Source organism: Empidonax traillii, unplaced genomic scaffold (assembly GCF_003031625.1).
Source record: "Empidonax traillii isolate 1590-97213 ecotype Southwest subspecies unplaced genomic scaffold, ASM303162v1 scaffold882:size376633, whole genome shotgun sequence".
In the NCBI taxonomy this organism is placed as follows: Eukaryota; Metazoa; Chordata; class Aves; order Passeriformes; family Tyrannidae; genus Empidonax; species Empidonax traillii.
Window position 1 is genome coordinate 146192 of NW_020956075.1, and position 25999 is coordinate 172190.

Sequence of the window (25999 nt, forward strand, 5' to 3'; positions counted from 1 at the left end):
CCCACTGAGAAGTTCAGATCCTCTGAGCCGTGCCTGGGGATGGGAGGGTACTGTGAATCCCAAAATATGGCTGGTCCACACTAATAATTTAACAGCATGGACTACTTCAGGTCACAGCTGAGCCCACGACAAGGTCCTGTCCAATGCAGCAGTGGAAATGCAGCCAGTGTGTGTGTGTGCACTGGGCATCCAGTGTTTTTCTACACTATTATCAGGTAAATGGAAGATGACTTACAAGAGAATTTTAAGACCTCACAGCTTCAAGATGACCAGCACGGGGAGGCAGAGAGTGATGGCACCCCACAAGGACACCACAAGGCACAGCTCCAGCTTCTCCACGGACTGTGGGGTGCAGCAACGCAAGGAGCCCAGTGCCTCCTGCCATTCGCAGAAATCCCCATCCAGACAACGAAACAGATGACAAAAGGTGGGACTTCTTCTTTCCCACTCAGCCACTGGAAAGCTTCCTTCGCCCTCCCTCCTCTTCAAAGACCTAAACCCAACCAGCAGCCAGTTTTGCAAGGGTTAACCAGCATGAAATGAATGTGGAGAGACAGTTCGGGACCATAATCACTTATTATTTTCAGGTAATATGCTTTATCTCCGACTAATCTCCTCATCTGGAGAAACACTCACTGCAGACAAGAGTCACTGAGGTTATCTCTGATGATGGGGCTCCACGGACTACTGGCTGCGAGGGACCGAGGAGAGGCCAAGGAGAGGACTTCAATTATGGCCTGAACTATGCTCTGGTAGCTGAAAGGCCATTGTTTAATCTACTAGAAATCATCTATTTTAGCAGATAAAGGGATTACTCGGGTTTTCTTTTCCCCAAGAACAGCATGTTATTCCAACTACTAATGGAACATTTGGTATTTAATTAAAGAAAAAGCACAGGGAGAAGCAACACAGGCATCAACATCACTTCTGGGGAAATTCAAATTGATTGTCACCCTTTGATGCTGCTCAATCACCTCTATCTCACTCACCCCTTCCTACAACCCAGATTAAATCATCTGGTTCTCTCCATACTGAAGGTTTTATTTTTTTCATAGGGATCCCATCCAAAACTTTGGGACTAAGCAGTGTGATTTCACCACTCCACAGAAATCTCCTGACTTGTCAAGGGGAGAATGTGGAAATCTGAATTGGATTTTGCCTCTTCTTCTGCACACTTGGTGCTGGTTGCTGTCTGTCAGGGTTCTGCCTGCCTGGTGGCATAGGTCCCATGTTTGGAATCTCAAAGCAGCTCAAGGATGAGCTCAAGGATGAACTGGAACTACTGCATGCATAAATCTACCCATCATCCCAGTTCCCTTGTCTTTGCCACCTCCATTTTCAGAGAGTTTTGTCCTTTACTTTTTTTCCCATGGACTAATGGCCATAGGGTACACTTGCAAGCCATTTTCAAGTGCTCTACTGTGTTCAGCAAATAAAGGCTCCTTTTCTTATGTCTTCCACCCCTTTGATCCATAGACTGGAGATCCAAAGGGTCTATGAGGGAATACGAAGGAGTATCTGCTTACAGGTGCCAATGCAATACCTAAGGGTCCACACCTCTGCTGAGAAAAATGTAAAACAACAACAAAAAGAAATCAAAATGAAAAGCAATATACTCATTTCTCCTAACATCTGGATCTTAATTCTCTTCCCTTTACCAGAGTAAAGAGCAGGGTACCTTGAAGGTGACTATCCAGCCAGCTAGCCAGCAGTCAGAGCTTCCTCATGCCTTTTGCACACCCTCCTGCTGACTGTCCCAGTTCTGACATCCTCTCACAATCTGTGACATTTAATCGCAAAGACCAGTTGTGGGGTTTTTTGTTTTGTTTTGTTTTGCCTTCCTGACCATTCATTTCTTTGCACACAAAGCAAGGACAGGAACATACTGAATAGTCTGATTTTTGCTTCCACCATTTGTCTGTGTCTTTTCGTGAGTGCTGAAGTTGATCTACACCTACATGTGCCAGCTACATCCTATTTCAGATCTCTGTGAGGGATGTGCTGCTGACCTGTGTGGTAAAATTTCTCAGATAAATGGGGCTGTCCATCTTGTTCACCTGGCTGCTACCTGTCTGTGTAGTTCTCTTCCTTTCTCCCTTTCCTCCTGGTCTTTGTCTGGCTCACACCAATGTCTGATCTGCATCATTCATCGTGGCACACAGCAACCTGGCTTGGCACATCTGATGAGCGGGAGCCACCACTGAACATGTGATCATACTCAGGTTTTTGATCTTCTGACTTTGCCCAAAGTCTTTGGTGGCTGTAACTCCATCCTTCACTTTCTACAGGCAGCTCCAGAAGTTACTGTGAATTATCAAGTCTGCTTGATAATTCCCTGTCTGCTACCAGTCACTGTGTTGAACCAGTTGCTCAGCTTGTTCTTGACCAGGACTGCTGACCTCACCTCTTCATAATGTTTTGCAGCAGCTTCTTACACATATCATATAGCCCTAGGACACTCCACACACCTGTTGCAACACACTGGGTCAAATGACTTCTTGAAATTGTGCAACTGAAGAACTGAAGCACTTCTTGATATCTCTGAACTCACCAGTGACCTGCCTCTGGTTTTGCTGAAGAGTCCCTCTTACTTTGTAGAAACTGAATCTGCCTTCTGAATCCTCCAGCAAGGAACACAGTGAGGAATTTGCTTGGTTATCAGGAAACACACAGAATTTGGAATGTCCCTTGTAGGAATTCACTTAATAGGAACACTTTTCCTTGTCTAAGGGATCTTTTCTTTCTTGATAACATACAGTTTCCAGTTTTGAGTGAGTGCTCCATGCTACAGTCCCATCGATCCATTCTCAACCCCTCAGATTTCTTCAGTCTTCTGAGCTTTCACAGAATTATAGAATGGTTTGAGTTGGAAGGGACCTTAAATATCACCCAGTTTCAACCCCACCACACCATGGGCAGGGACATCTTCCACTAGACCAGGTTGCTCAAAGCCCAGTCCCACCTGGACTTGAACAATTCCAGGGATGGGGCATCCACAACTTCTCTGGGCAACCTGTGCCTGTGCATCACCACACTCCCAGTAAAGGATTTTTTCCTGATATCCAATCTGAATCTGTTGTTTTTCAGTTTAAACTCTTGTCCTGTCACTACATGCCCCTGTAAAAAGTCCCTCTCCAGCTCTCTTTTGGGCTCCCTTCAGGTACTGAAAAGCCACAACAAGGTCACCTCAGAGCCTTCTTTTCTCCAGGCTGAACAATTCCAATTCTCTCAGCCTTCTTTGCACCTCTGCTAGCAAGATTATTCTTGTCAATCTGCTTCTGAAGCATTATAATCTCCCAAACACTGAGAATCTCCTAATCTCTTGATCAGTCATCTGTAAAAACTCTGGTAATATTTCACCCATCTCTTCAGCCTGTCCTTCTCTGAGAGCAGGGAGCTCTACTCAACATTAATGTTGAAGAGAATACACTAGTTCTTCTTCCTGAATGTTTAATATAAAAAGACCATCTTGATTTGGACTTCCACGAGAATGTTTTAATGCTGCCTTCTTTTAAACCAGTTCTCCTTGACTGCCCTTGCTGTTTTCACTTTTGCTTTGTGTATGCCTGCTCAGGGTATATGCTTTCACCTATGCATTCTGATTAGCTCTGCCCAGGTGGAGAGTGTCTTCCAACACCCAGGCTCGGTGGCTGCCACCTTTCTTTCTCACCAAGCAGTGTTAAATAAATATTGTTGAGACAGGTGATGAGATTATGACTGCAGAAGACCACTGCTCCAAGGGAAACTCAGGGCTTGTTCTTCCCATTGGTCTTCCTAAGTGCCAGTCAGAGCTTTTCAGCTCTGTTGCCTGTTAATTTTGCATTTGCACTTCTTTTTCCTTATGTAGAGTCTGTAGAGCCTCACAAAACCCTGCAGGCACTCACCAGAGCTGCTCCTGGTTAGTACTGTCTCTGCCAGTGTTTGACATGTGCCAGTCAGTCACAAACATCAGTCACTGGGCACATGAATGGTTCACTCCCAAGGTATGGCTTAGGCATGCCTTGATTGGCAGCAAAATCACCAGAAACTCTTCAAAGAAATCAAGGAAATTCTTCCTCTTCAGCTGGTTTAGGAGCCCATACCTCTACAAGCCTTAGGAAACCTGTTCCACTGCCCTGAACGGGAAGACTGATTTCTGTGAGCTGGCAAACCTTGAGTTTACCAGGGTTTTCTTTTTACAACTCTGATTCCTACTGATGTCTCTCTTGTGTTTTGCATCACTGCCTCAAAACGAGGTTTTCCCACACGGCATCGCTCCCTTGTCTGTCCACCTGATTTTCAAATGCATACACTGTTATGCTGGTGCCTCTCTAACTGGCTCATTAGCAGTGAGATTTTACCCAAAGGGATCTCAGATTCCTGTTTCTGCTGGCTGAAAGCTTCCACTAGCAGCAATCCTTCTGCTGAACCACTTCCCCTCATCAGACACTGAGCCACAGGAGTCAGATAGCACCTACATGGCCAAGAAGAGTGAACAGACCTCAAAATGTTTCTTTCCAGTAGACTTTAGAGCTGAAATGGCCTGTGGGTCTCAGCACCTGTTGCTCTGCATCTTTTGAGTACTTCCCATGAGTGGAGTTTTGGCTTAGGAGATGAAAAGGTGCTCAGCCCTTCCCACAAGAGCCACACTTCCAAGAGAGGGCAATTCTAATTTAGGCATCACAGCAGTATCTAAATTTCCAGAACCACCTGCCAGACTGGGCAATAAACTCTGGACAGAAATATCACTGAACTTGTCTGTACTGGGCAAAATTAATCACAGTGCAAAGACAGCAAAGCAACTGAAGAAAACCTGAGTCTGGACCAGGAGTACAGTCCAGTGTTCAAGGCAGGACTGCTGGTAGGAAAATAGGAAGATGGGAGATCACTGTGGACAGTCATCCCTGTGTGAGCAGCTGAACTGAGCCCTTTCTATCTGCCTTGCTTCAGTTCTGGCCACTGATTCCTCTTCTGACTTTGTCCTTTATCCTCATGCTTCAGCCCTTGCATAGATATTTATAGACTGCAAACAAGTCACCCATAATACCCCTCGCCTGTAATTAATTAAAGAGAGTTCCTTGAGAAACTTCAAGGCATAGCTGCATGTTGTGTGCAGTGGTATCTGCTCACAAACATGGTTCCTATCAGTTTTATCTGATATAGCTCTTTTATTTGCCTGGAAAATAAACAACTTCATCCCTGTAACTTTACCCTGCTACTCATTATTTTATATGTTCCATTATAATTTCATACTGCATCAATATGAAATTATTATAATTCCTTATTTCTATGCTTCATTCACCCAAAAAACACAACAAGAAACAGCTGATAATTCACAAGAACTACAAAAACGTTTAAAAAATTATTAATTTCTGAGACAGACTCCATCACCTCTTCAATCTCAGATTTTTTTTTTTAATGTGTCCTTGTGCTTCTCCATATCTAAAGACACCCCACCCCTTTGCTCTCTGTCCTCATTCAGAGGTAGCTCACAGTGTAAGTGAACTGTCTTCTTCATTATTTAACACTCCATAACCCCAGTTTTAGACTCCTAAACATTCAGTAGACAATGACTCTCTCTTCCCCCCAAATCGATGACAGAAAGAGAATAATGAGAAATTTCCACAAAATTTCCCTGAAAGGAGACTCAAGGATTTGTTTTTCACAGTGGCACTCTGAGATCTCTGTTGAAGCAGTTAGGTCCACTTAATTTGCACCATGGGGATTTCATACCATTTTGTAAAAATCCACCTCCAAGATGGCACTAACCAAATACTTTCATAAACCAGTTACATCACTCCCTCTTCCTGGAGGACAACAGCAAATTAATCTGACAAGGTCTATTTTCTGTGTACACACACTCATTGGCATCGATTTCATTGCCTTCCTCTAAGAATTCACTGATCAAGTGACATGCCCGCTATTTCTTGCCTTCAACAGTGACAGCCTGACAGTCCTAGCACCACCCAATCACTTGCCCAATCTTTTCAAGCCAATATTGGCTTTCTTAGTCCTCTAAACCCTTCCCAGTGTCCCAAAATGAAAAGCCAGCATTAATGACCCACACAGTGCTGCTTCAAAGAGCTCTGAAACTCTTGGCCGTGAATTACTGAGACTGGCTGATCATAAAATATTTCATCTATGTGGTTGCTATTTAACATAATTCCTAGTTATTAATGGAGCCCAAAATGCTCTTCCATCAGTACCTGATACTAATACACTATCTGATTTGTCTCCCCCGGACAAACACAGAAAAGAAATGCCAGTTTAATACTCCTCCATTTCCTTGTGGTTGTGTTGATGACAGCTACTGCCTTTATCTATTAATCGTTTCAATTATTTTCTCCTTAGCTGACCATAAATTTATGTTTTTTCTGTTTCCATTATTCATTTCAGGGTGGCTTATTTGGATGAATTGACACCAAAAGATATTGGTCTTTACCTCCTCCTATAGGAGTAACCACTGTAGGGCAACCAGCCCAGAGCACCAAGTTCCATTGGAAATATCCCATTACACATAAAAACACATGTAAAAAGCAAGAAGGTGATTTATTTCAACCCAGGTCAACTTCTTCCTTTAGGCAAGAGGGAAGAAGCCCCCTGCTTAACACCCCTCCCAGATAGGTCACCATCCAATAGTACCAAGCCAGGCACACCTCCTTGTCAGGTGGACTTTTGTACTGTTGCAAAAATAAAACGAGGAAGGATTAAATTCACGGGATCAGAGTGGGGATTTTAAAATACTTTTTATGAATCTTAAGCCTGAGGAGAGGACAGAGGAATGCAGGGCACTGAGAGCTTCTGCAAACGCCTTACCAAAGCCCTGGAGCACGTGCTTAATCCACCCGCTAACAGCTGATTTCCTTCTGTCTCCCACCAGGTTCCTTTTTCCCCCAGAAGTCGGGCTTTTTTCCCAGTTTTGGTAAAATCACATCTGATGCACAGAGTTACTGAAGCCTGGCCACATCCTTCTGTCCCTCAAAACTCTGAAATTCCCACTTGCAACTGTCTCACTCCCAAGGTGTCTATTTAATCCCACTTTTATTAGGAGCACAGCCCCGGGTAATTTACAGAGGTTACAAACAATGAAGCTTTTATCAAAACTTCGGCTAATCAGTCACTAACAAGCTCTCACTCAGGAAGGGGCTAGGCAGGCCCAGGCTAAAACCAACCTGAGGGGGTAAAAAAGGGGAAAGAAATTTAAAAACAGGATTGGGAAGAGGGTGTTCCTCTCGAACCGGATTAGTGGCCCAGTCTACAGCGACAGAAACACTTGTGTGAGCACAGAAGCCATAAAGAGCAGCGAGGAGTGGACACAGAACAGCTTCTTTCAGCGATGGTGTTTGCTCCCAGAAGCCAAAGGGTTGGGAGTAACTACGGCTTGCGATGAACTGTGATTTATTCCTTGCCCTATGGCCGGGTCCAGGAGCTCCATCACACTCAGCAGCACATAAACACACTGGGAAAAATGTGTGCTATTCCAAAATGCTCACCCTCAGTCTGCAGTCTGCAGTGTTTTACAGAGACCATCAACTCGAAACAAAACCAAACCAAGCCTGTTGTCGGTAGCCTGAACATCGTGGAATGAGGACACCTCCCCAGGAAATGTTGTAGGGTCTGAAAAATCAAGAAAGATTTGAAAACCTCTGATCTTATCGTAAGGTAAGTTGGCAAAATTTAATCGCCAGAACTTCAGTCCAATAGATGACTAGATACAGGGAGGGAGGAAGATACATTACTCTCCTTAGGTAAGGGATAAAAATGACTTCAACCTGTATACACATATACAGAACACCCTTCCCAAATGCATGGCAGTGAAACCTCTATTGCACACCATCAGATATTCTCTGTTGGCCATTTGCAGGACAAATCTGAGGTTGATGAAAAAAAGAGACGTTCTTATAGCACACTAATAGGTGTTAAACACTAAGTACAGGGAGGAATATGCTTGGCTGTAAGTAAGGGAGTGATACCAGATCTTAAATTTAACTTGAGCTGCTCTTAGTCAATTCTTTACTGTTCTTGAGGGTGGAGCCACAGTACTGGCAAGAGAAAAGATAATTTTCCCATCTTGTCCCTGAGGATCAAGAACTCAATCCCAATTTCACTGACCACTTTGGAGAAAGATATATAGGAATGCTTCATGTGCAGGTTGTATATGGGCCATAGAGTTGCTGCCTTGCTTCTCGCCAGCCCTGGGGAAAAAGTGAGACTTATATTGCAAATGCAGCCAAAACAAACCAAACCTGTGGTTCCTGCTTCACTGCAGCAATTCAGAGCCATTGAAAGGATCCTGGTTTCTCTACCTCCCAATAATGGCAACATCAGCCAATATGGGTTAGTATGCCCTGATCCTCCAATACATATCTTGTGCCAAGACCTCAGCATCCTCGGGAAATGGAGAGAGACCCAGCTGGGTGCAGATATCGGTTCCCACTGCGAGGCTGGGTGCTCAGGTCTGAAGCATTTTCGGGTTTCTGTGTTCAGCTGCACGCGCCTGAGATTCACAACAGGAGAGTTAAGCCTGTACCTACATGTTCAGAGAGGAGCTGGGCCTTAGAGGCAAAGACAGTGTCTTCCTAGCAGGGGGAAAAGCGCTTGACAGACTCACAACAAGGACAAGTGCAACGTCAAAGCGAACAGTGTGGCGAGCACAAGGCAAGGGATGGGGAGGACTTTGCTCTCCTGCAGCATTATTCCTTGGGAAGTCTTGAAACACTTTCCAAGGCAGCTGGCTGGAGAGGTTTGCACTTAATTGCAGCTGGCTGGGGCTCAGGCCCACTCCGAGGTGCCACGGGCTCCCCTCCCCAGCAGACCTCACTGCCCCACACTCAGTGCCAGCGCTAACGAATGGCCCAGGCACTCAGTAATAACAGAGTCATTTCACAGCTTTGCCAAAACCCAGCCCCAAACCTGCTCCCAGTGATGGACAGTAGCCTCAGACTCTTACCTTGAAACCCATTTCAGTTTAGTGTTTCAGCATCTTTTGCCAGCTACTCGGTGAGTTTCTCCAAGGCAAATGTCTCCCAGAGCTCTCTGGAAAAAAAAAAAAAAGCAGCATTTAGAAAGCAGAGAGGCAGAGTGCTGGATCTCTTCATGCTCTCCTCGTGCCTTGGCAGAAGGGAACAGCAACAGGTCTGTACTGAGAGCTGACGATGTTTCGAGGCAACACTGCACGCTACTTGCAGGATAAATGCATTAAGAAAATTAAATGGTTTTACAGCCGTCACGCCATCAAAGCCTTTATTCTCTCCGCTCTTTAAATTAAGTGTTGGTTTGCATATCCGTGCCATCCCAGCTATGTAATAACCTTTCTGAAGCTATTTTTGTTTCACATTCCTTACTATTTGGTAAAGCAAGCTGGAGTTTTCTGAGGACACGTACTGTTATTAGAGCTAATTCAGCATTATTTTTCTCACCCGTTTCCTTTGTTGGAAGCAGAGAAATCAAGTAAGGAAAACTCGAAGGCAGCACACCATGCCTGTGAGGGAAACTGCCTTTCCTGCCTCGCCGTAGCCGGGCTATTCCTCTAGATGGCTCTGCCCTTGCCCAAAAACATCAAGTCCCTGGAGCAAAAACCTCAATTTCGAGCGATACGGCGATACCACTGACTGCTCCTCATCCTCCTGCGACGATCGCGGGGGTTTTGACCAAACGGATAAACACAGATTTGTTACAATTTTAGAGAATAATATTTTCGGCTTAACTCTTCAAACACAGAAGGAAGTTGCTTTTTAAAAATCTTTCTTGTCCTATAAATGTCCTTTCTAGCTGGGATTTCCCCATAAACTGCTTGGTGTAGATGCCTGTTGTCCGGTCAGGCTTCAAACCAGCGTTTTCCAGTGCGACCCTGCTCTAAAGAGATGCGGAGCTGTTATAAATCGTAAAGGCAAGGAAGCTTGAAAGGGGAAAAGGCACCTTGCAAAACGTAATGTAAACTGTTCTCCTGCCGTTCTGGCTATCCAAATACAAACGGGAAGCTCTTTCCCCAAAGGATGCAAAATAATATCAGCAAACGCAACAGTGAAAGAAACAAAATAACAACAGGAAAAAAAAACACAAAACAAAAATAAACAAAAATATTTAAAAAATGGAGAAAAAAAGAACAACAACAAAAAACCCAACTCCCTTATGATGAAGGGAGAAAACCCCAAATCGTAATTCTTTAACTCAAACACTTTTAGGTGATTCTCTGTATCCAAAATGTTTGTTCACTTGTTTTAAAACGAAATACGAAGTTGAAAATCCTTCAGGTATTATATCGCTGCTTAGATCACACCAGGGATGAAATTTTGGGATTGGAGGCAGCCCGGGAAAGCTGCCCCGATTTAGCTGCACTGATTTACAAGTGCGTTTACAACCATTTCATTGAAGACATAAAACGCAAAAACTTTTCCCCAAAGCTTCTCTCTCCCCCAAATCCTGACGTCCGGTGCTTGCAGAAAACACTTCGCATATGTACCTGGAAAGGGCATTTTTAGGCATTTTTACCAGCAGAAAACGGAATAACAACCCCATTTAAGATGCGGGGATGAGATGTACATCTCATGTATCTGGTAAACGACCGACAAAGGCTCTCTAAATCCTCCCGCACCACTGAGTATTTTTGTTGTTACACGTGTGCTTTGCCCCGGACCAGAGGATTTGCCAGAGCCGGTCCCTTTATATATCCCGGGTGTCGGGATTGTTGTGAACACCGATAGCTTCTTCTCTGTAAAGGGATGCACTGTAGCTAAGGCTGCCCTGAGTAAGGTGAAAATCAACTTTTATTCGCTAAATCTCGCCCTGTGCCCGCCAGCCCGTTCCGCCTGCGGTGCGAGCGAACACGCTGGTGCTGTTTGTTTGTTTAATTTCGGGCAATTCCTTATCCAAAAGCAATTCTTTATCCAAAGCTTAAGAACTGAGATCTCGGTCCCGGCTGCTGAGAGAGGAGCGGTAAAGTTACAACTCAGGAACAGAACCTAAGCGAGTTTCACGCTCCCGTCGTGGGAACCGCAGCGATGCTCACTCCTCTCCGACCTCAACGTCGGGGCCGAAGGGATCGGGGACCATCGCATCCATGGGAAAGGGGGATCGCATCCCAGAGAGCCGGGGCAGATCGTAGAGGGGGTGGAAGAAGCCGGGGTCGGCCGGGCAGAGCGGGGAGACCCCCAGGACTTGGACGGAGGGGGGGGAACGAGCACAGCCCGGGGGGTGGGTCCGGCTCGGGGATGCTGCCCCCGCGCTGCCGGGAGCCAAATCCCTGGCGCCTCCCGCAGCTCCCCCGCCGGTCCCTCCCCCATCGCGGCTCTCGGGGCCCGGCCTTGCCCCCCTCCGCCCCCCTCCCCGCCGCCAAGCAGCGCTACTGGCTGCTCCCTGCGCGCCGCCGCCCGCCCGCCCAGCCCCGGCCCCGGCCCCGGGCGGGGAGTCCGGGCGCACGGCAGCGCCTATAAGGGCTCCGCGCCGCAGCCCCCCGGGAGTTTTTTGGTCTGAGGCCACCAGGGCTGCGGGGCGGGGGGGGGGCGTTGTCGCCGGCAGAAGGACGGGAGCTGTGGGGAGGGGGAGCGCCGGCCGCCCTGCATGGCCAGGGATTATGAGCGCTGGTGAGTTGCAGCAGGCGCAGCCCAGAGCCTCGGCGCCGGCGGCCACCCCCGCGCCCCCGCAGCCCCGCAGCGCGCAGGAAGCCCCCGACATGGCGGTGTACTGCAGCGAGAACTTCAGCGTCTACCCCCAGTCCAGCCTGCACCCGCCCGGCGCCGCCGCTGCCGCCGCCGCGGCTGCCGCCGCCGCTGCCGCCGCCGCCGCCTCGTCGGGGCAGCGGGCGGGCGGGTACGCGCTGGGGGACTACGGGGCGCCCGCCAACGCCGGGTACCTGTGGGGCATGAACAGCCCCGCGCCCTACCTGCAGGGCCCGCCCGGCGCCGCCGCCGCCGCCGCCGCCGCGCCTTTCCTGCCGCCCGCCTCGTACGGCTGCTCCCGGGGCGGGCAGCTCGTCGGCTCGCCCCCGGCCCCCGGGTCGCCTTCGACGGGCGGCGCGGAGCTGAGCTGGCTGAGCCTGGCCAGCCAGGAGGAGCTGCTGAAGCTGGTGCGGCCGCCCTACTCGTACTCGGCGCTGATCGCCATGGCCATCCAGAGCGCGCCCGAGAGGAAGCTCACCCTCAGCCACATCTATCAGTACGTGGCCGAGAACTTCCCCTTCTACAAGCGCAGCAAGGCCGGGTGGCAGAACAGCATCCGCCACAACCTCAGCCTCAACGACTGCTTCCGAAAGGTGCCCCGCGACGAGGACGACCCCGGTGAGGTCCCGCGCGGGACGGGAGGGCTGGCGGGGGCAGCGGGGGCAGGGAGCGCAGGAGGCGCCGGCACCGCCGTGAACAGAGGGGGTGGCAGTGGTCCCCGTGGCCGGCGGGTCCCTTGTCCCCGCTAGTCGGGCGCAGTGAGGAGATCGCTCTTCCCCGTACCCTCGGGGCCGGGCGCTGAGAGGAGACCGGACTCCACAGCCTCCTCAAGTCGGGCACTGTAAGGAGATGGGGCTCCCCCCTCCCGTCGGAGCCCGGCGCTGAGAGGAAGCCGCGCTCCTCCGTCCCCCCTCTCGTCGGGCACTTTGAGGATCCCGCGTTCCCTTGTCTCCCGGGGCTCGGTGTTGTGATGAGACCGCCTTCCCTCGGGGCCGCCAAGGAGGAGACTGGGCTCCCCCGTCCCCTCACCCGGGCGCTGTGAGGTGACCGTCCCCCTTCGCTCCAGCCCGGCCCGGCGCTGCCCCGCGGGAGGTGTAGGCGGGGGCCGGCTGGCCGCAGCCCTCGCCCCCTCCCCGAGCAGCTCGGGTTGTGCAAGGCCCGGCTCCTTGGGCCGTGATTCACGGCTCCCCTCCCTGCCCGCCGCTGTCCGGCCCGGCCCCGGGGCACAGCCGGTGCCCGGGAGTGGGCGGGGGCGCGCCCGGACAGCGCTGGTCCGGCCCGGCGGGGCGGGGACGGGCCGGGTGGGACCCGCTCGGGACCTTGTGGGGTCACTGCGCCCATCCCGGCCGTGGGCAGGAGGCGCATGGGGACAGCTGATGCCACCACAGCACCTCACACCAATTCTTGTGCGTGAGGCAGCTTGTCTGCGACCCCCACTGCTCAGTGCTGCTGTCCTGCTGTCCCCTCAGAGTGCCGGAGTGTGCCAGCCTGGCTTTCCATCAGCCTTCCTGAGAAGAGCCATGGCAGGGACACTGCCTTGTCACTCACTGCTGAGATGGCAGCAAGTGCCCCAGCTTCTGTGAGGCAGCCAGACCAAGGGGAACCCTACTTCTTGCTTCCTTTAGCCAAGTCTGAGGTAGAGGTGCAGATTCCCCCTGGAGGTTTATGCTCCTCCGTGTGGCCTTAAGGTTCACTTGAGCATTGAAGGGATGGAGGTGGCGATGTCCTGGAGACAGGTTTTGGATCCATACACTGGATGCATAACAGAGATGAGAAACAGGTGTAGGAGAGATGTGGGGTCTGTGCCAGTTGGACAAGACAGGGGTGCTGCTTATCTGTCAGCAGTGGGGCTCGCTGTCACAGAAGCTGACTTTCTCTCTTGTGTCTCCTGTTTTCCACCAGGGAAGGGAAACTACTGGACCTTAGATCCCAACTGTGAGAAGATGTTTGACAACGGGAACTTCCGTCGCAAGCGCAAGCGGCGCTCTGAGCCCAACGCCCCCGCCACCGCATCAGCGGCCTCCTCTCTGGGGGGCCTGAAGACCGAGGAAGAGCGACCCATCCCAGCCACGGGCAAACCATGTGGAAACAGCCCACCCCCAGAGCTGGACCCCTCACCTTCTGCCAGGGACCATCCGAAAAGCTCCTCTCCCTCCAGTATCATTTCATCCACCCCCAGCTGCCTCAGCACCTTCTTCAGCGGCATGAGCTCCCTGAGCAGCGGAGGCAGCCGGCTGACGGGGGGCCTCAGCAGTGACCTGCATCACAGGAACTTCTCTGCTGGACAGCTGAGCAGCGGCACTTTCACCCCTTCCAGCAGCTCTTCTCAGGAGGTGCCTTCACCAGACCAGCTGCAGCGGGTTGCGGGACCTTCCCCCGCCTACTACAGCTCCTTCCATCCCAGCAGCAGCAGCCAGGGAGCCCAGTACAACCACTACTACAACTTCACGGTGAACAGCCTCATCTACACGCGGGATGGAACCGAGGTGTAGGGTGCTGGGGCAGTCGGGCTGCAAAGGGAATGGCAGTTGCAGGAGTACCTGGCAGCACAGAGGGACCGTACGCTTATTGCGAACAGCATTTCAATGTGGACACTTCCCGGGAGTTCTCCCAGGAAGACGGATCTTCTCACCTTTCAAAATACGAACACCCCTTAAACACCAGCAGAAGGCAGATGCAAAGTCTTTTCCCCATCCTGGAAGATGTTAGGTGGTTTAGGTGGTTTGCCATCTAAATTCTGCAGGCGTGGACTGAATTAATGTTTTCAGAGGTTTCTAATCCTGAACGTAGAACAAGAAGTTTAAAAACTATAACTATAAAGCAGTATCGGCAAGAGCCAAGTGTAGACATCCAGTGAGTCTTAGAAGAGAACAGGAAAAAGAAAATGAAGAGATTTCTTATGAAGTGCCTTGTACAATGTATTAAAAAAACTCTTCTGCCAGCAGTTGCCTCTGTAAGCCCTTGCTTCTGCCCTGCTCCTGCAATATGCAATGCACGGGGGGATACTCTGAGTAAACAACCCACCCAAAACCTTCTCTGACTCACGGAGGGTCTTCCTGTGCATGGCGTATTGTGCAGCGGGGCCGTGTCTTGTAAAACAACCCTTTTCCCTGAGCTTAGTACCAAAGATAACTCTAGCCATGCAGCTTTAGCACAAGAATAAACACTGGGGTATTTTTATACATTTGTACGTAATGTAACTCTTCTGTACATACGTTTCTATGTGGTTTTATATTTGTAAATTATGCTCTGGAGCTGTACTTATTTATAATGTGTTTTAAACTTTGTTAAAGTTTATTTTACTTCGTTTCCCTTTTTTGTTGTTGTTGTTGTTGTTTGTTTATTTGTTTTGAAATTTTTGTTGGTTTTGTTTTTGTTCGTTAGTGTATTAATGAAACTTTTCAGGCTGAAGAGCTGTTGGGAATAAAATGTTAACAATTGTTAGATATTGGCCTGGTTGTTCCTCAGTATGTTTGAGGTATTTTAAAACTCTGTGGGAGACAGGTTTTTCTTTCACGTGGTTTGGGATAAAAGGTGCAAAGGTTTATGAACAATTTTATCTGCGCCAGTAAAACAGAAAAATATCTGATCTGGGATATCAGATCAGGAGACACATCTGAGCTGTTTTGCAGCCTCTTGGAGTCTCTCTGTGCAGAGTGGGCACTCTTGGCTTTTTTGTTTGTTTGTTTTTGTCAGCTTTCTGAATTGCAACTGCCCTTTTTCAGCCCGGTTTGGTAAAAAAAAAAAAAAAATAAAAGCTTGCAAAAATAAAAGCAGTGGGGCTGGTTCCAGCGTGGTGCCAGCTAGCAGGAGGTGCGAGGTCTGAGCTTGGCTGTTGGCTCAGTCCGTTTTGCAAATCAGTTTTTCTAATGGGATTGCACCTGCTTGCACTGTGGGCTAGTGAGGAGGTGGGACCAGTCAGCTACTGAGGAGGTGGGACCAGTCAGCTAGCGGGCCAGGCAGCACTTCAGAGAATCCTGCCTGGTTCCCCGCTGCTGGGAAAGGAGAATCCATCCTCAAGTAGCCATTATGCTAAACAATCAACCCCTAATTCTTACCGTTTTGCATAAGCTGTTTGTTGGGGGCTGTGTGTGGTTAGGGCATAAATATAAGTGTCTTCATGAGGAATGCAGCATCAATAATGAAGTTAAGCATGAAATTGCAGCTGTTTAACATTCAAGCATCTGCCAGTGATGTAAGGCCATCCCTGCAGGCTATTCAGAAAACAAAATAGTTGGCAGCACCTCTTCACTGGCTACCTGCATAACATACAGGGCAGTGATGCAAGACCAACTCTTCATAATGAAGCCATGATGAAACATCAGATGACTTCCATGTGTTTGGGATCGGGACCAAGTACTTGCCCCAGCACTGGCTGACCGACCGCCACTTGTGCAATCGCTGAGACCAGTGGGTGGGTGGCAACTCCTGCCTCGTCTCCCCCTCCCTCACACCCTCCCAGCACAGATACCATCTTCCTGGCTTTAGGGGTAATTCCTCTTGATTTTAATTTTGTCTCAGGTGATGCAGTGGTAGTGGTAATGGGAGGGAAAGGACAGATTACCACTAGGAAAAAAGACAAGGTGGTCAATCTTGTTGTGCTTGAGTTTAATCCCATCAGGTGTGGAGTGGCTTTATTTGGATTTTGGACTGCTGAGTTTGATCTAAAAGCAGTGGAGGGATTCCCTATACCTACAAAAGATTTAGAGCCAGTCCTAAAGTAAGCCCAGGAACTGCATACTCACATATCTAAGTGACCATTTCACCCCTTCCCCACTCTGCCAGCCTCCTGTCAGACCTTAGTAAGCCCTGGACCAACACGGGACACTCATATGTGTCCAGCTCATGTTTCTTCCACCCAGATTTGTTTCAGCATTAACCCTCTGCCACTTCCATCAGCTGTATGTTTCTGCAGGCATTATCCATCAACATTTGCTCCCGAGGATCCCGAATCTGGCAAGTTTTTTGTGTTGCTCTGTGGCCTGCACCTGGCAGAATGTTCTCAGCAAAAATCCTGTGGCTCAGTGCACCTTGTGCCGCATCGGTTGGAGTCAGTGCTCCAGCCCCGCTCCTGAGGGATGGTGGTGGGCTCCAGGGAGGTCTTGTCAGGTCTGACTGTCTCCAGTGCACCGGTCCAGCCATTAGCACCAAATCCCGCTCCTTCCTCCCTTAGCTGGAGCCAGGGCCTGTGACCCCTCCTGCTGAGGAACCACCATTGGTGTGCTCAGGGTAAAATACCTGCCCAAGGGACACTCCAGAGTAGATTTCAGCAAATAGACACCTAGTCTGCAGAGAAGAACCAAGTGAAGGAGCTAATGGCAGCCTTTTAGGTTTCCTTTTGTCATTAAAAGAGACTCTTTTTTTTTTTTTTTTTTAGCAAATCTGGGAGAGGGAGGGCAAGAGGATTGAGTTTAATGAAAGGCACTTAAAAGTAGCAGGGCTTTTGTCATGGGCTTAGGGATTTGCTGAGATTGCCCGATTGAAGGAGGTGAAAGACAAAGGCAATTAGCCTGCTGTCCCACTCTGAGAGCCCCCACTCCCCTCTAAATGCCAAGGCCATGCCTGGGATGGGCAGTTCTCCATGACAATGAGCCTCTTCCCAGGCTGGGTCAGGTAATGGCCCAGAAGCCTAGGGCATAACCTGCTCCTAGGGAAGTCATCTGAGAATTGTCCTTCCCTTAGAGAGAGGCTGCAAACTTCAGGCCTTCATCCTCTCTGCTCTGGCAGCCTTTGGAATCACCCTGTAAAATATGTTCTTCACAGAACTTAACAGGCTCTAGGGAAGCAGTGACCTCACAAGGGTTAGCTGAGAGCCCACTAACACCGAGCATCTCAGGAAGGCTCATCTTTGCTTGGTCTCTCCAATCTTTCTAGGCATCCAGAGAGATGCCACCCCACCTGGGCAGGACTGTGGTGCTCCAGTGGTTGTGCTGATGACTGCGAGCACAGCTGCCTGGTACCCGAGCACAGCTGCCTGGTGCCCGTGCCCTGCGCAGAAACACCCCCAGCCAGGGGCTGTGGCCCTTCCAGCACACACAACTCCTAAGGAAAGACATTCCCTGCTTGAAAAGAGGTGCAGTCCAGAGGCATTTCAAGAGATGCGCTGGATCAGTAACACAGGTGCTTGCTGGCTCCTACGTGTGGCACTTCTCCAGAGCGGGGTCGTTTAACTTTGCTCGGCGCTGGCCTTATCGACCTGCCAGCAGAGGTTCGGGCAGGCACCCGCTGCAGGTCTGCACTTGAGCTGCTCCGCAGTACAAAGGCTTTGCCAGTACAGCTGGATCAGCCCAGTCCCCTAGAGGAGACCCAACAAAGGAAACTCTCGTGCCAGTAGAGTTAAACCCCCCACCCCCAGCAGCACCGAGGGTATTGCGAGGCGGTGGGAGGGGATTCGAGAGGCAGAACAGAGCCACCCGCGCTGGGATTCATCCCCCGCCAACTCTCCTAGAAATGGGGCTTCAATTACTGCCACTGGCCATGGGTTGTGGTTTGCTTCTCCTCTGAAGGAGGAGGCTTTGATTTGCCCTGTCGCTCACAAAGTCCATGGAATTTGGCCACTGTGTGTTGTGCCTGTACAGAAGGATTTATTTCTTTTTTTTTTCTTTTATTTTTTTTTAGTACTGATTGAGGGCGATTTTTTCCTGAAATCTCTAGGAATAGTTCAAATGATGCACCAGTGTTCAAGGAAACTACAGGTATCCTGCCTTTGCCCTCTTTGTATATCTAGAGATGATAGAAAAATCTTCATCAGGCTTCTTGAGATAAGGCTCCACAAGGCCTGCTTTAGGGTGAGATGTACCTAAATTTTACCCACCTTGTTCATGGAAGGTGGTCCTGCCAGTCTTGTTCTTATAGAAAATAAAATAAGAGGGACAAAGACTCATTTTATAGCTTGACCCAAGAGGGTCAAGATGAGAATCAGGCCTGTTGATAGCACATGGATGGTTGATGCCTCAGCTAGAAATAACTGTGCCACATGGAGACTACAGTTGTTGGGAAATTGTTGTTTCTCTGGGGGAAAAAAAAAAAAAAATAAAAAAGAAGACAAGTCCTGTTATAAAATCCATTCAAAACTAATTTTTTCTCTTTTTTTTTTTCTGATTGTCAAAAGAAGGAAAACATGCACTGACCTTTTATTTTTCTTTCTTTTCGTCACAAATCTCCATCGAGCAGAATTTCTGCCCCTGCTCCCCCCCCCCCCCCAACATTAAAAAGAAGGTTGTTGGAATGTTTTTGACCAAATTAGTAAGAGCAATATTCACCTGGGTAAGGTGACGAGAAAATGCCCCTCAAGGAATAACTGAAGTGTAATGTTGAACATCAAAGCTGTTATTTTTTTTTTTACCTTATACTGGAGCTATCTCTGAATCATATCAAATAATCTTCTCGTTTCATAACACCATACAATGCAGGCTAAAAGTGTATGTGATCTGCTTTGTGTACTGCTGAATGGATGATTAAACTGTCTAACCTGAGGGATATTCATCCAGGGCCTGCCCCAAACACAGTGAAGTCAGGGGAAAGACTCCCACTGACTTCAGAGGGCTTTGGAGCAGACCCATAATCAGCCAGGCTCTAATATACTTCAGGTGGTGTCTATGAGACTGCCCGGGGACACGTAAAAGGAGCTAAAGATTGCATGTTTGTGAATTAAACATTGTAGGCCTGATCCAGGCAATTGGCTGCCGTAGGAGAGCGGAAGCTGTCTCCCCCATCCACCCCAGCTCCTGGGATCATTTTCCCTTTCCTGCAGTCCATTGTGTCTGGGATTTATTGACAAAGCAAAGCTCTCGCCATGCAGCCGATCCACGTTTGCAGTAACAGCGACAAGTCAGGTCAGGACTGATGGTTAATCTGCCCCCGGACCCTTCAAGGGGTGCTGATTTTATGTCTCATTAAAGTAAATCGTGGAGCTGAGCTGTGTCATTTCCCTCCCAGGCTGGTTTGGAGGGTGGCAGAACCCACATCTCACCTGCCCCTTCAGGGCCACCACAAATAGTGATCCTGGAAGACGCGGGGTTGGTGCCTCAACTCCAAAACAACTGAGGGAGTCAAAGTGAACATGGAGCACAACCAAGCTTGGGCTTCCTTCAGCAGTGGGAATGATACTCAAATGGGGCCAAATTATGTTGCTTGTGTGTGTAAATGACGTTTATACTCACGTAAGTGTTCTTCTAGTCCAGACAATGGACATCCAGTAATCAGGCAACAGATTCAAAGCAGACCAGAGGAGAAGGTACCTTAGAGGTGATGGAGGCACCCTGGGGATCTCTGTGCTTCAGGACATTGGGTCTCACCCTAAAAAAAATGCTGGCTAAGTTAGGCCAGGCAGTGTGCTCTCTGCAGGTGCCTATTTTTCTCCATGCAATGCCAAGGAAGCCTGAAGAGCTAATTTAGGTCAAGATTTTAGACCTCCCCAAGGGCAGGAATGCATGGATATCTGCAGATATGGAGCATCATTATTTGATCGGTTGCATCGAAACCATCAGATGTCTGAGTGGCAGAAGGATGGACAGCCTTTGCTGTGCAAGAGGAGAGCAACACTCATGAGAGAGCTGTGAAGGGATGCCCCGGCCTTGCACTGGTGAAGCTTCTTCATTAGGGCCCTTGACTGGAGCAGAGCTCATCTTCAAGTTCAGGGAAACAGATATACACCCCAGGGAAGACAACGTGAGTTTGTGGCTCTCACACAAGTTAGGAAGTGATAATAAACCACAGTCTCTTCAGACAGAGCTCTCAGCTCATGGGAAAAGTAGGGATCATTTCGTCCCTGCTTGTATGTAAAACCCATGTGAGCTAATGGCGGCAGTGTGTGTGACTGAACATGGATATGCATTGCCAAAAGATAATAAAAGCTGTCATACTTTGGTGGAGACAAAATTCGTGTCTTCTTCCTCTCCAACACTTGCTGCTAATCCTTGGCAGCACAGCTGACAAAAACCAAGGATACCCTTCAAGGAATCAGGGAATGTGTTTATTATATTGGAACAAGGGACAGTGTTTATTTTCACTGTCCCTGGCAGGGAAGATGTGAGCAGTGGGAAGACCAGAGCAATGAGCATGTCATGAATGTTAAGTCATTTAGCATAACTCTGAATGCTGTTTCATTCCAGACAGCAGCTGCTTGTCACAGTGTGAAACCTCATTCCCTGCCCTGGAAAGGGGACAGTCCAAATAGACAAGTATGACCGAGGAAGTGTTGCTGTCCCTGTTTTACTGCAAGGGGTCAAGGAACATCATGGGAAAGTGATTTGTTAAAGGTCACACAGTGCTGTAGCAAAGTTAGGTGTCAAATCCATGCTTTCAAATGCCTCCATCACTAAACCATCCCTGCTGAGTCAGCCTGAAACACTCTGGCATGGTTCCAAACTCGTCCTTCCTTGGTGCTGTTACAGGAAAGCACAACAGATCCCAGCATTTCTTTCCCAAATCTTATCTGTAGTGGCTTTACACAGAGACATGGGTGCAGCTGGGGGAACATTGGTCCTGCCTAGGAAATCCTGCAGCATTTAATCTTCCTCCCTCCAAACCCCACAAGTGACCTGCACATCCAAGGGACTGGTTCTCTCCCAAGGGATTTTCATAGTGTGTAAGCCCTGTTCTTAACCACAAGGCAACTGGAAATGTGCTACATCTACCATAAATAATACCAGCAGCTGAGAGCTGCAGTGATCAGAAACTTGCGATCCATTTCCCTGCATTACAAATCTGCCAAGGTTTTGTAGTAGCAATGTTCAGTTTGTGTGTCACGATCTTAGAACAAAGGGTTAAAAATGCATTATGGGCTGAATCCTGCTCTGGAGATCTGATAATCTAATTACAGCAGTTCAGGTCCCTTCTCTACCCCAAGTGCAATCATCTTTGCATTCAGGAGTGATATCAATCTGATTCCACCCATTTCGAGTTCTCTCCAGCCTTGCTGCTCACAGAACACGTGCTGCTTGCACTTGTGCACCTCCACATAGCTGCTACAGTGCACTGAGAGTGTCCACTTTCCTTGGTCCTGAGGGTGGGGGAAGTTCCCCCCTCCCCCCAGTTTTTGGTGGACAGATGAGGTTCTGATGTCTGGTTTGGTGAGATGTTTTTGATTCAGGAATGCTTGCTTCCTCCTTGCCACTGGCAATGTGTTTTCCACTAGAAGAAAGTGATGCCCGGAGCTTCTACAAGGAGAGTGCTGGAAGCAGGAGAAGGGATGACTCCTGAACTGATCTCAGAAGTGGTCTTTTCCTGGCCAAGTCACCACAACTGGATTCTAAGCTACTGGAAGGTGCTGATTCAGTAAGTCTAGGAAAACATATCTATTTGTAGCAAAGGAATTGCCTCAGCTCACTTCATGTCAGACATTCAAGTGTGACTCACTCCCTAAGCTCCTCTGACTGCGCAGAGCCTCTTTCCCCTGCTACTTACAGGACTTGGACACCTCACTCACTTATAGACACCCACCTGCAGACACGTACAATCCAGTGCTTTACCTGCAAGCTGCATCCTGCCCTCCCTGCCCACCTACACGCGAGGCTGTCAAATCCTCACCAAAACTCCTCAGCTCCTTCTAAGAGTGGGATTGGTTTCACCAACTTACGGTGTTTCCAGCACAGATGTCAGAAGTCTACAACCTGAGCTAATCACCCTTGTCTTCCCTTTGAACTGAAGGAGATGTTGTGTGGGTTGTTTTTTTTTTTTTTTTTTTTTTTTTTTTTTTTTTTTTTTTTTTTTTTTTTTTTTTTTTTTTTTTTTTTTTTTTTTTTTTTTTTTTGAGGTTTCCTTCAGGAATGGATAAATTGATCCCCAGATCTCTACTGCAAATGGAGAAGGGCAGATCTGCTTTAGATGGATCAATTCCCTCTCCACACTACTATAAGTGTGATGAAAGTAAGCGAGGCCCTAATTATTGTCTCCCCCAGGGAAACAGTTGGACTCCATCAGGCCTGGCCTTCAGACCATGCTGCTGCACCTTGGGACATGTGGAGGGAGAGAGGGGTCAAGCAAGACAAACTCATCAGGAACCGTTCATTCATTTCACTGCCCATGGAAGAGGTCTTTTCTCTTTTGCTCCAACACCTAGAGAAACCACTGTGTTTCTCTAATTGTTGAAGGAATGAGGCCAAGTCCCTCTTCTGATGTAAATTCCCCTGGATGCATCCTGCTATTCACAGTACAGACAACTTCATTTGCTCTGAAAGCAGCACAGGGAGCCACGCTGGGCCCAGGTTGACTGACTGACATTGAGAAATAGAATTCAATAGCTCTGATTGTTAAATGCCACCCAAGCAGTGAAGAGGAACAGCCCTCATGGGCTCCCCTAACCGGTGAGTTGTTCCAGTTGTCTTTCACTGGAAGGACTCAGGCAGGTTTGTCTTCTGCCCAGTGCAGGCTTTCCAATGGCATCACTCCAAGGAGGTGAAGGGAAAATCGCTTTGTCCTTTCCAGGACCCAGTGGGGACAGAGTCTTCTGTGTTTTCCTCCCCTCTCCTCAAGGTTTTCAATGGGGAAGAGGAAGAACCCCTCCAAACCATTCTTTCGCACTGTGTTTTCAGCACCTGGCTGGGGTAGAAAAATCAGGAGTGGACACACAAAGTTTTTTCCAGATCTTAACTACATTTCTAATTGTCCCACTACCTATATTGAAATGTACTGTATGTGTTAATCCCAAATTTTTTTATCTTCCCATAATCTTTTCAAGTTTTTCTGCACTCAGGCAGTAAATCCAATTAGCTCCATGGGTGTTAGTAGAGAGCCAAATTTACTTTTCAGCTCTGGACATTCTTTTCCTTTTTTTTCTCTTTTTCTTTTTCTTTTTCTTTTTCTTTTTTTTCTTTTCCTTTTTCTTTTTCTTTTCCTTTTTCTTTCTCATCTCTTTCTATATCTCTTTCCTTTTATTTTTTCTTTCTTTTCTTTTCTTTTCTTTTCTTTTCTTTTCTTTTCTTTTCTTTTCTTTTCTTTTCTTTTCTTTTCTTTTCTTTTCTTTTCTTTTCTTTTCTTTTCTTTTCTTTTCTTTTCTTTTCTTTTCTTTTTCTTTTTCTTTTCCTTTTCTTTTTCTCTTTCCTCTCTAAACCCTTCCAGAAGTTACAGCAGTACCTGCACTCTGCTCCTCTGCACGTTCCTCTTTTTTGTGTAGGCCGAAACTGCTGGAGGTGGAGGTGTGGCAGGGATGTTTAATCTTATTTCACATGAAAACTCTTCTACTGAGGGCTGATCCCCCCACGCACACCTTCATCTTGAAGAGCATCCTACTCCATCCGTGCTCTGCGGGAATGAACAGGCAGAGTAAGGTAATACCTGTTGGAAGTAGGGCTGGCAGGATCCCTCCTTGAGCAAGCTGCCATCCCCTCAGGGTATGAAATCTGTAGCCTCCTCCAAAATAAAGGTGAACGTGATGGCCCTGCTTTTCCACAGTTCATGCCTCAAAGCATATTCTGGTTCCAGATGAGGACGAAACTTCACCAGAGCCAGGATTTTGCCCTGCTCCCTTTAAGGAGTGTCTCCCTTCAAGGAGCATCTCAGAGCTGCTCGTGTAGTCTCTATTCCTATGAGGGCAGAGAACTAGGCACTGAAGATCATCCTAGGCTGCAGCCTTTTGACTTCCCAAATACAAATGAGTGGCAATTATGCAGTGACTGATTATATAAAAGGGAGATGTGCCTGGAGAAGGTGTGTGTGCGTCAGGGACTAATGAAGATGGTTCAGGTGTGAGGAGCATGCACTCCCCGAGCTGGCAGGGAGGCTGCAGGACTGTCGCTGGTACTCTCGTTGGGATTTCAGCAACTCCTTCCTCTGTGTCACTGTGGAGCTTTTTTTGCTACAAACACTAAATGGTTTCCTCGCAAAACTTTTCGGGTGTCACTACGTGGAAGCAACACTTCAGGCCTGTTTTCTGCTGCCCATCTCTGTGCCTGGTCATTTTAATACCCTCATCCCCAGGACCTCACAGGGACACCCCAGACTACCCAGGCAAGGTGTCCCACTGCAGGAATCTTCAGGGAAAGCACAACTCTCCTGCAATTGGGTCACCCAGAGTATTTCTGGGCAACAGCCCCATGATGAGGGAAGAGAGCAGCTCAGAGGAGAGTAGGCTGGGAACATTAAGCAGCAAAGCCTGGGATGCTCTCTACGTGACATGTCTCTGCTGGGGTCAGTTCATGGAATCACAGAATGGTTTGGGTTGGAAGGGACTTTAAAAGACCATCTAATTCCAACTCCCTGCCATGGGCAGGGACATCTTCCACTAGACCAGGTGGCTCAAAGCCTCATCCAACCTGGACTTGAACACTTCCATGAATGGAACATCCACAACTTCTCTAGGAAATCTGTTCCAGCGTCTCACCACCCTCACATTTCAGATTTTAAATGGAAGAACAGGGAAATAAAAACCCCTGCCTGTGCAGACTGGCTTTATGGGCAGTATGCATAGCAGGGAAGGCAGGAAAGGTCATGTCTGTTCCCAAGGCATGAAGAGGTCACCCAGTCCCATCTGAGGTGTGGTAGCTGGAGCAACCAGTCCTAGGTCTGGTTCCTGTAGTGCCATCAGGCTTCTTGAGGAGCACAGTGGAGGCCTCCTCTGTGGTTTCATGGGCTGTGAGCTGGCCAGTGGAGGAACCATATCTTGGCTCCTGTGGCCACAGGTACCATCACCACCACCAGTGAACACCCAGAGATCAGGTCCTCCTTCCCCAGCAGGTTGGACTGGGATACTTTGATGTGGCAAAAACATGGACAGCTCTGAAAAAAAAATTCAGAGAAGTTCAACAAAATAGCTACGAGAGAGAGTGATGGAGGGTGGTTCAATGGGAATAGCACAGCAGACAAGCCAGAAACGTGACCAATACCTAGAGGTGTGAAGAGTCAAAGGATGGGGGTGTAATACAGAAGGTTGTGTTAGTAGGGATGAAACAAAATGCAATCAGCTGAAGTACAATGGTTGCTCCCCAGCTCCTGCATCTCCAATATTTATGATAATTTTAAAACCAGTATTTGCTAGAGACACAAAATGGCCCACTGGGAGAACACTGAAGGTTTCTGAGGAAGAGTGGTTTCTGTACCTGCTCCTACATGGCCTTATCATGAAGGCACTTGACATGGCCTCAATGACAAGCAACCTGACACATCTCCCCATCAGCTTTCTGAGGGCCTGTGGCTGCGAAGTCACCCTTTGTTTCACCCTCCTCTGCTGCACCCACACTGAGCACAGGAGTCCTTGCACCAGCAAATCGGGACGTCTGGTAAAGCCCAGTAATGTGCTTCATGAGTATTGATCTATTTGCCTCACCAAGTGCTTTTCTGGCCTGCTGTATTGGGGCTTTTCAGACTATGGGGAAGGACAATATTTCCCCTCTACACTGTAAGGGAAAATTCTTGTGTGAGCAAGA

General features: G+C 48.5%; 1 protein-coding gene across 1 annotated transcript; it reads left to right on the plus strand.

Moving 5' to 3' along the window:
* The first annotated feature begins 11551 nt into the window (after window positions 1-11551).
* Window positions 11552-14943, plus strand: FOXI3 (forkhead box I3). Its single transcript, XM_027902506.1, has 2 exons — window positions 11552-12254; window positions 13539-14943. Exons 1-2 carry the CDS (start codon window positions 11552-11554, stop codon window positions 14126-14128), a joined length of 1293 nt encoding a protein of 430 aa, XP_027758307.1. The 3' UTR covers window positions 14129-14943.
* The last annotated feature ends 11056 nt before the right edge of the window (window positions 14944-25999 follow it).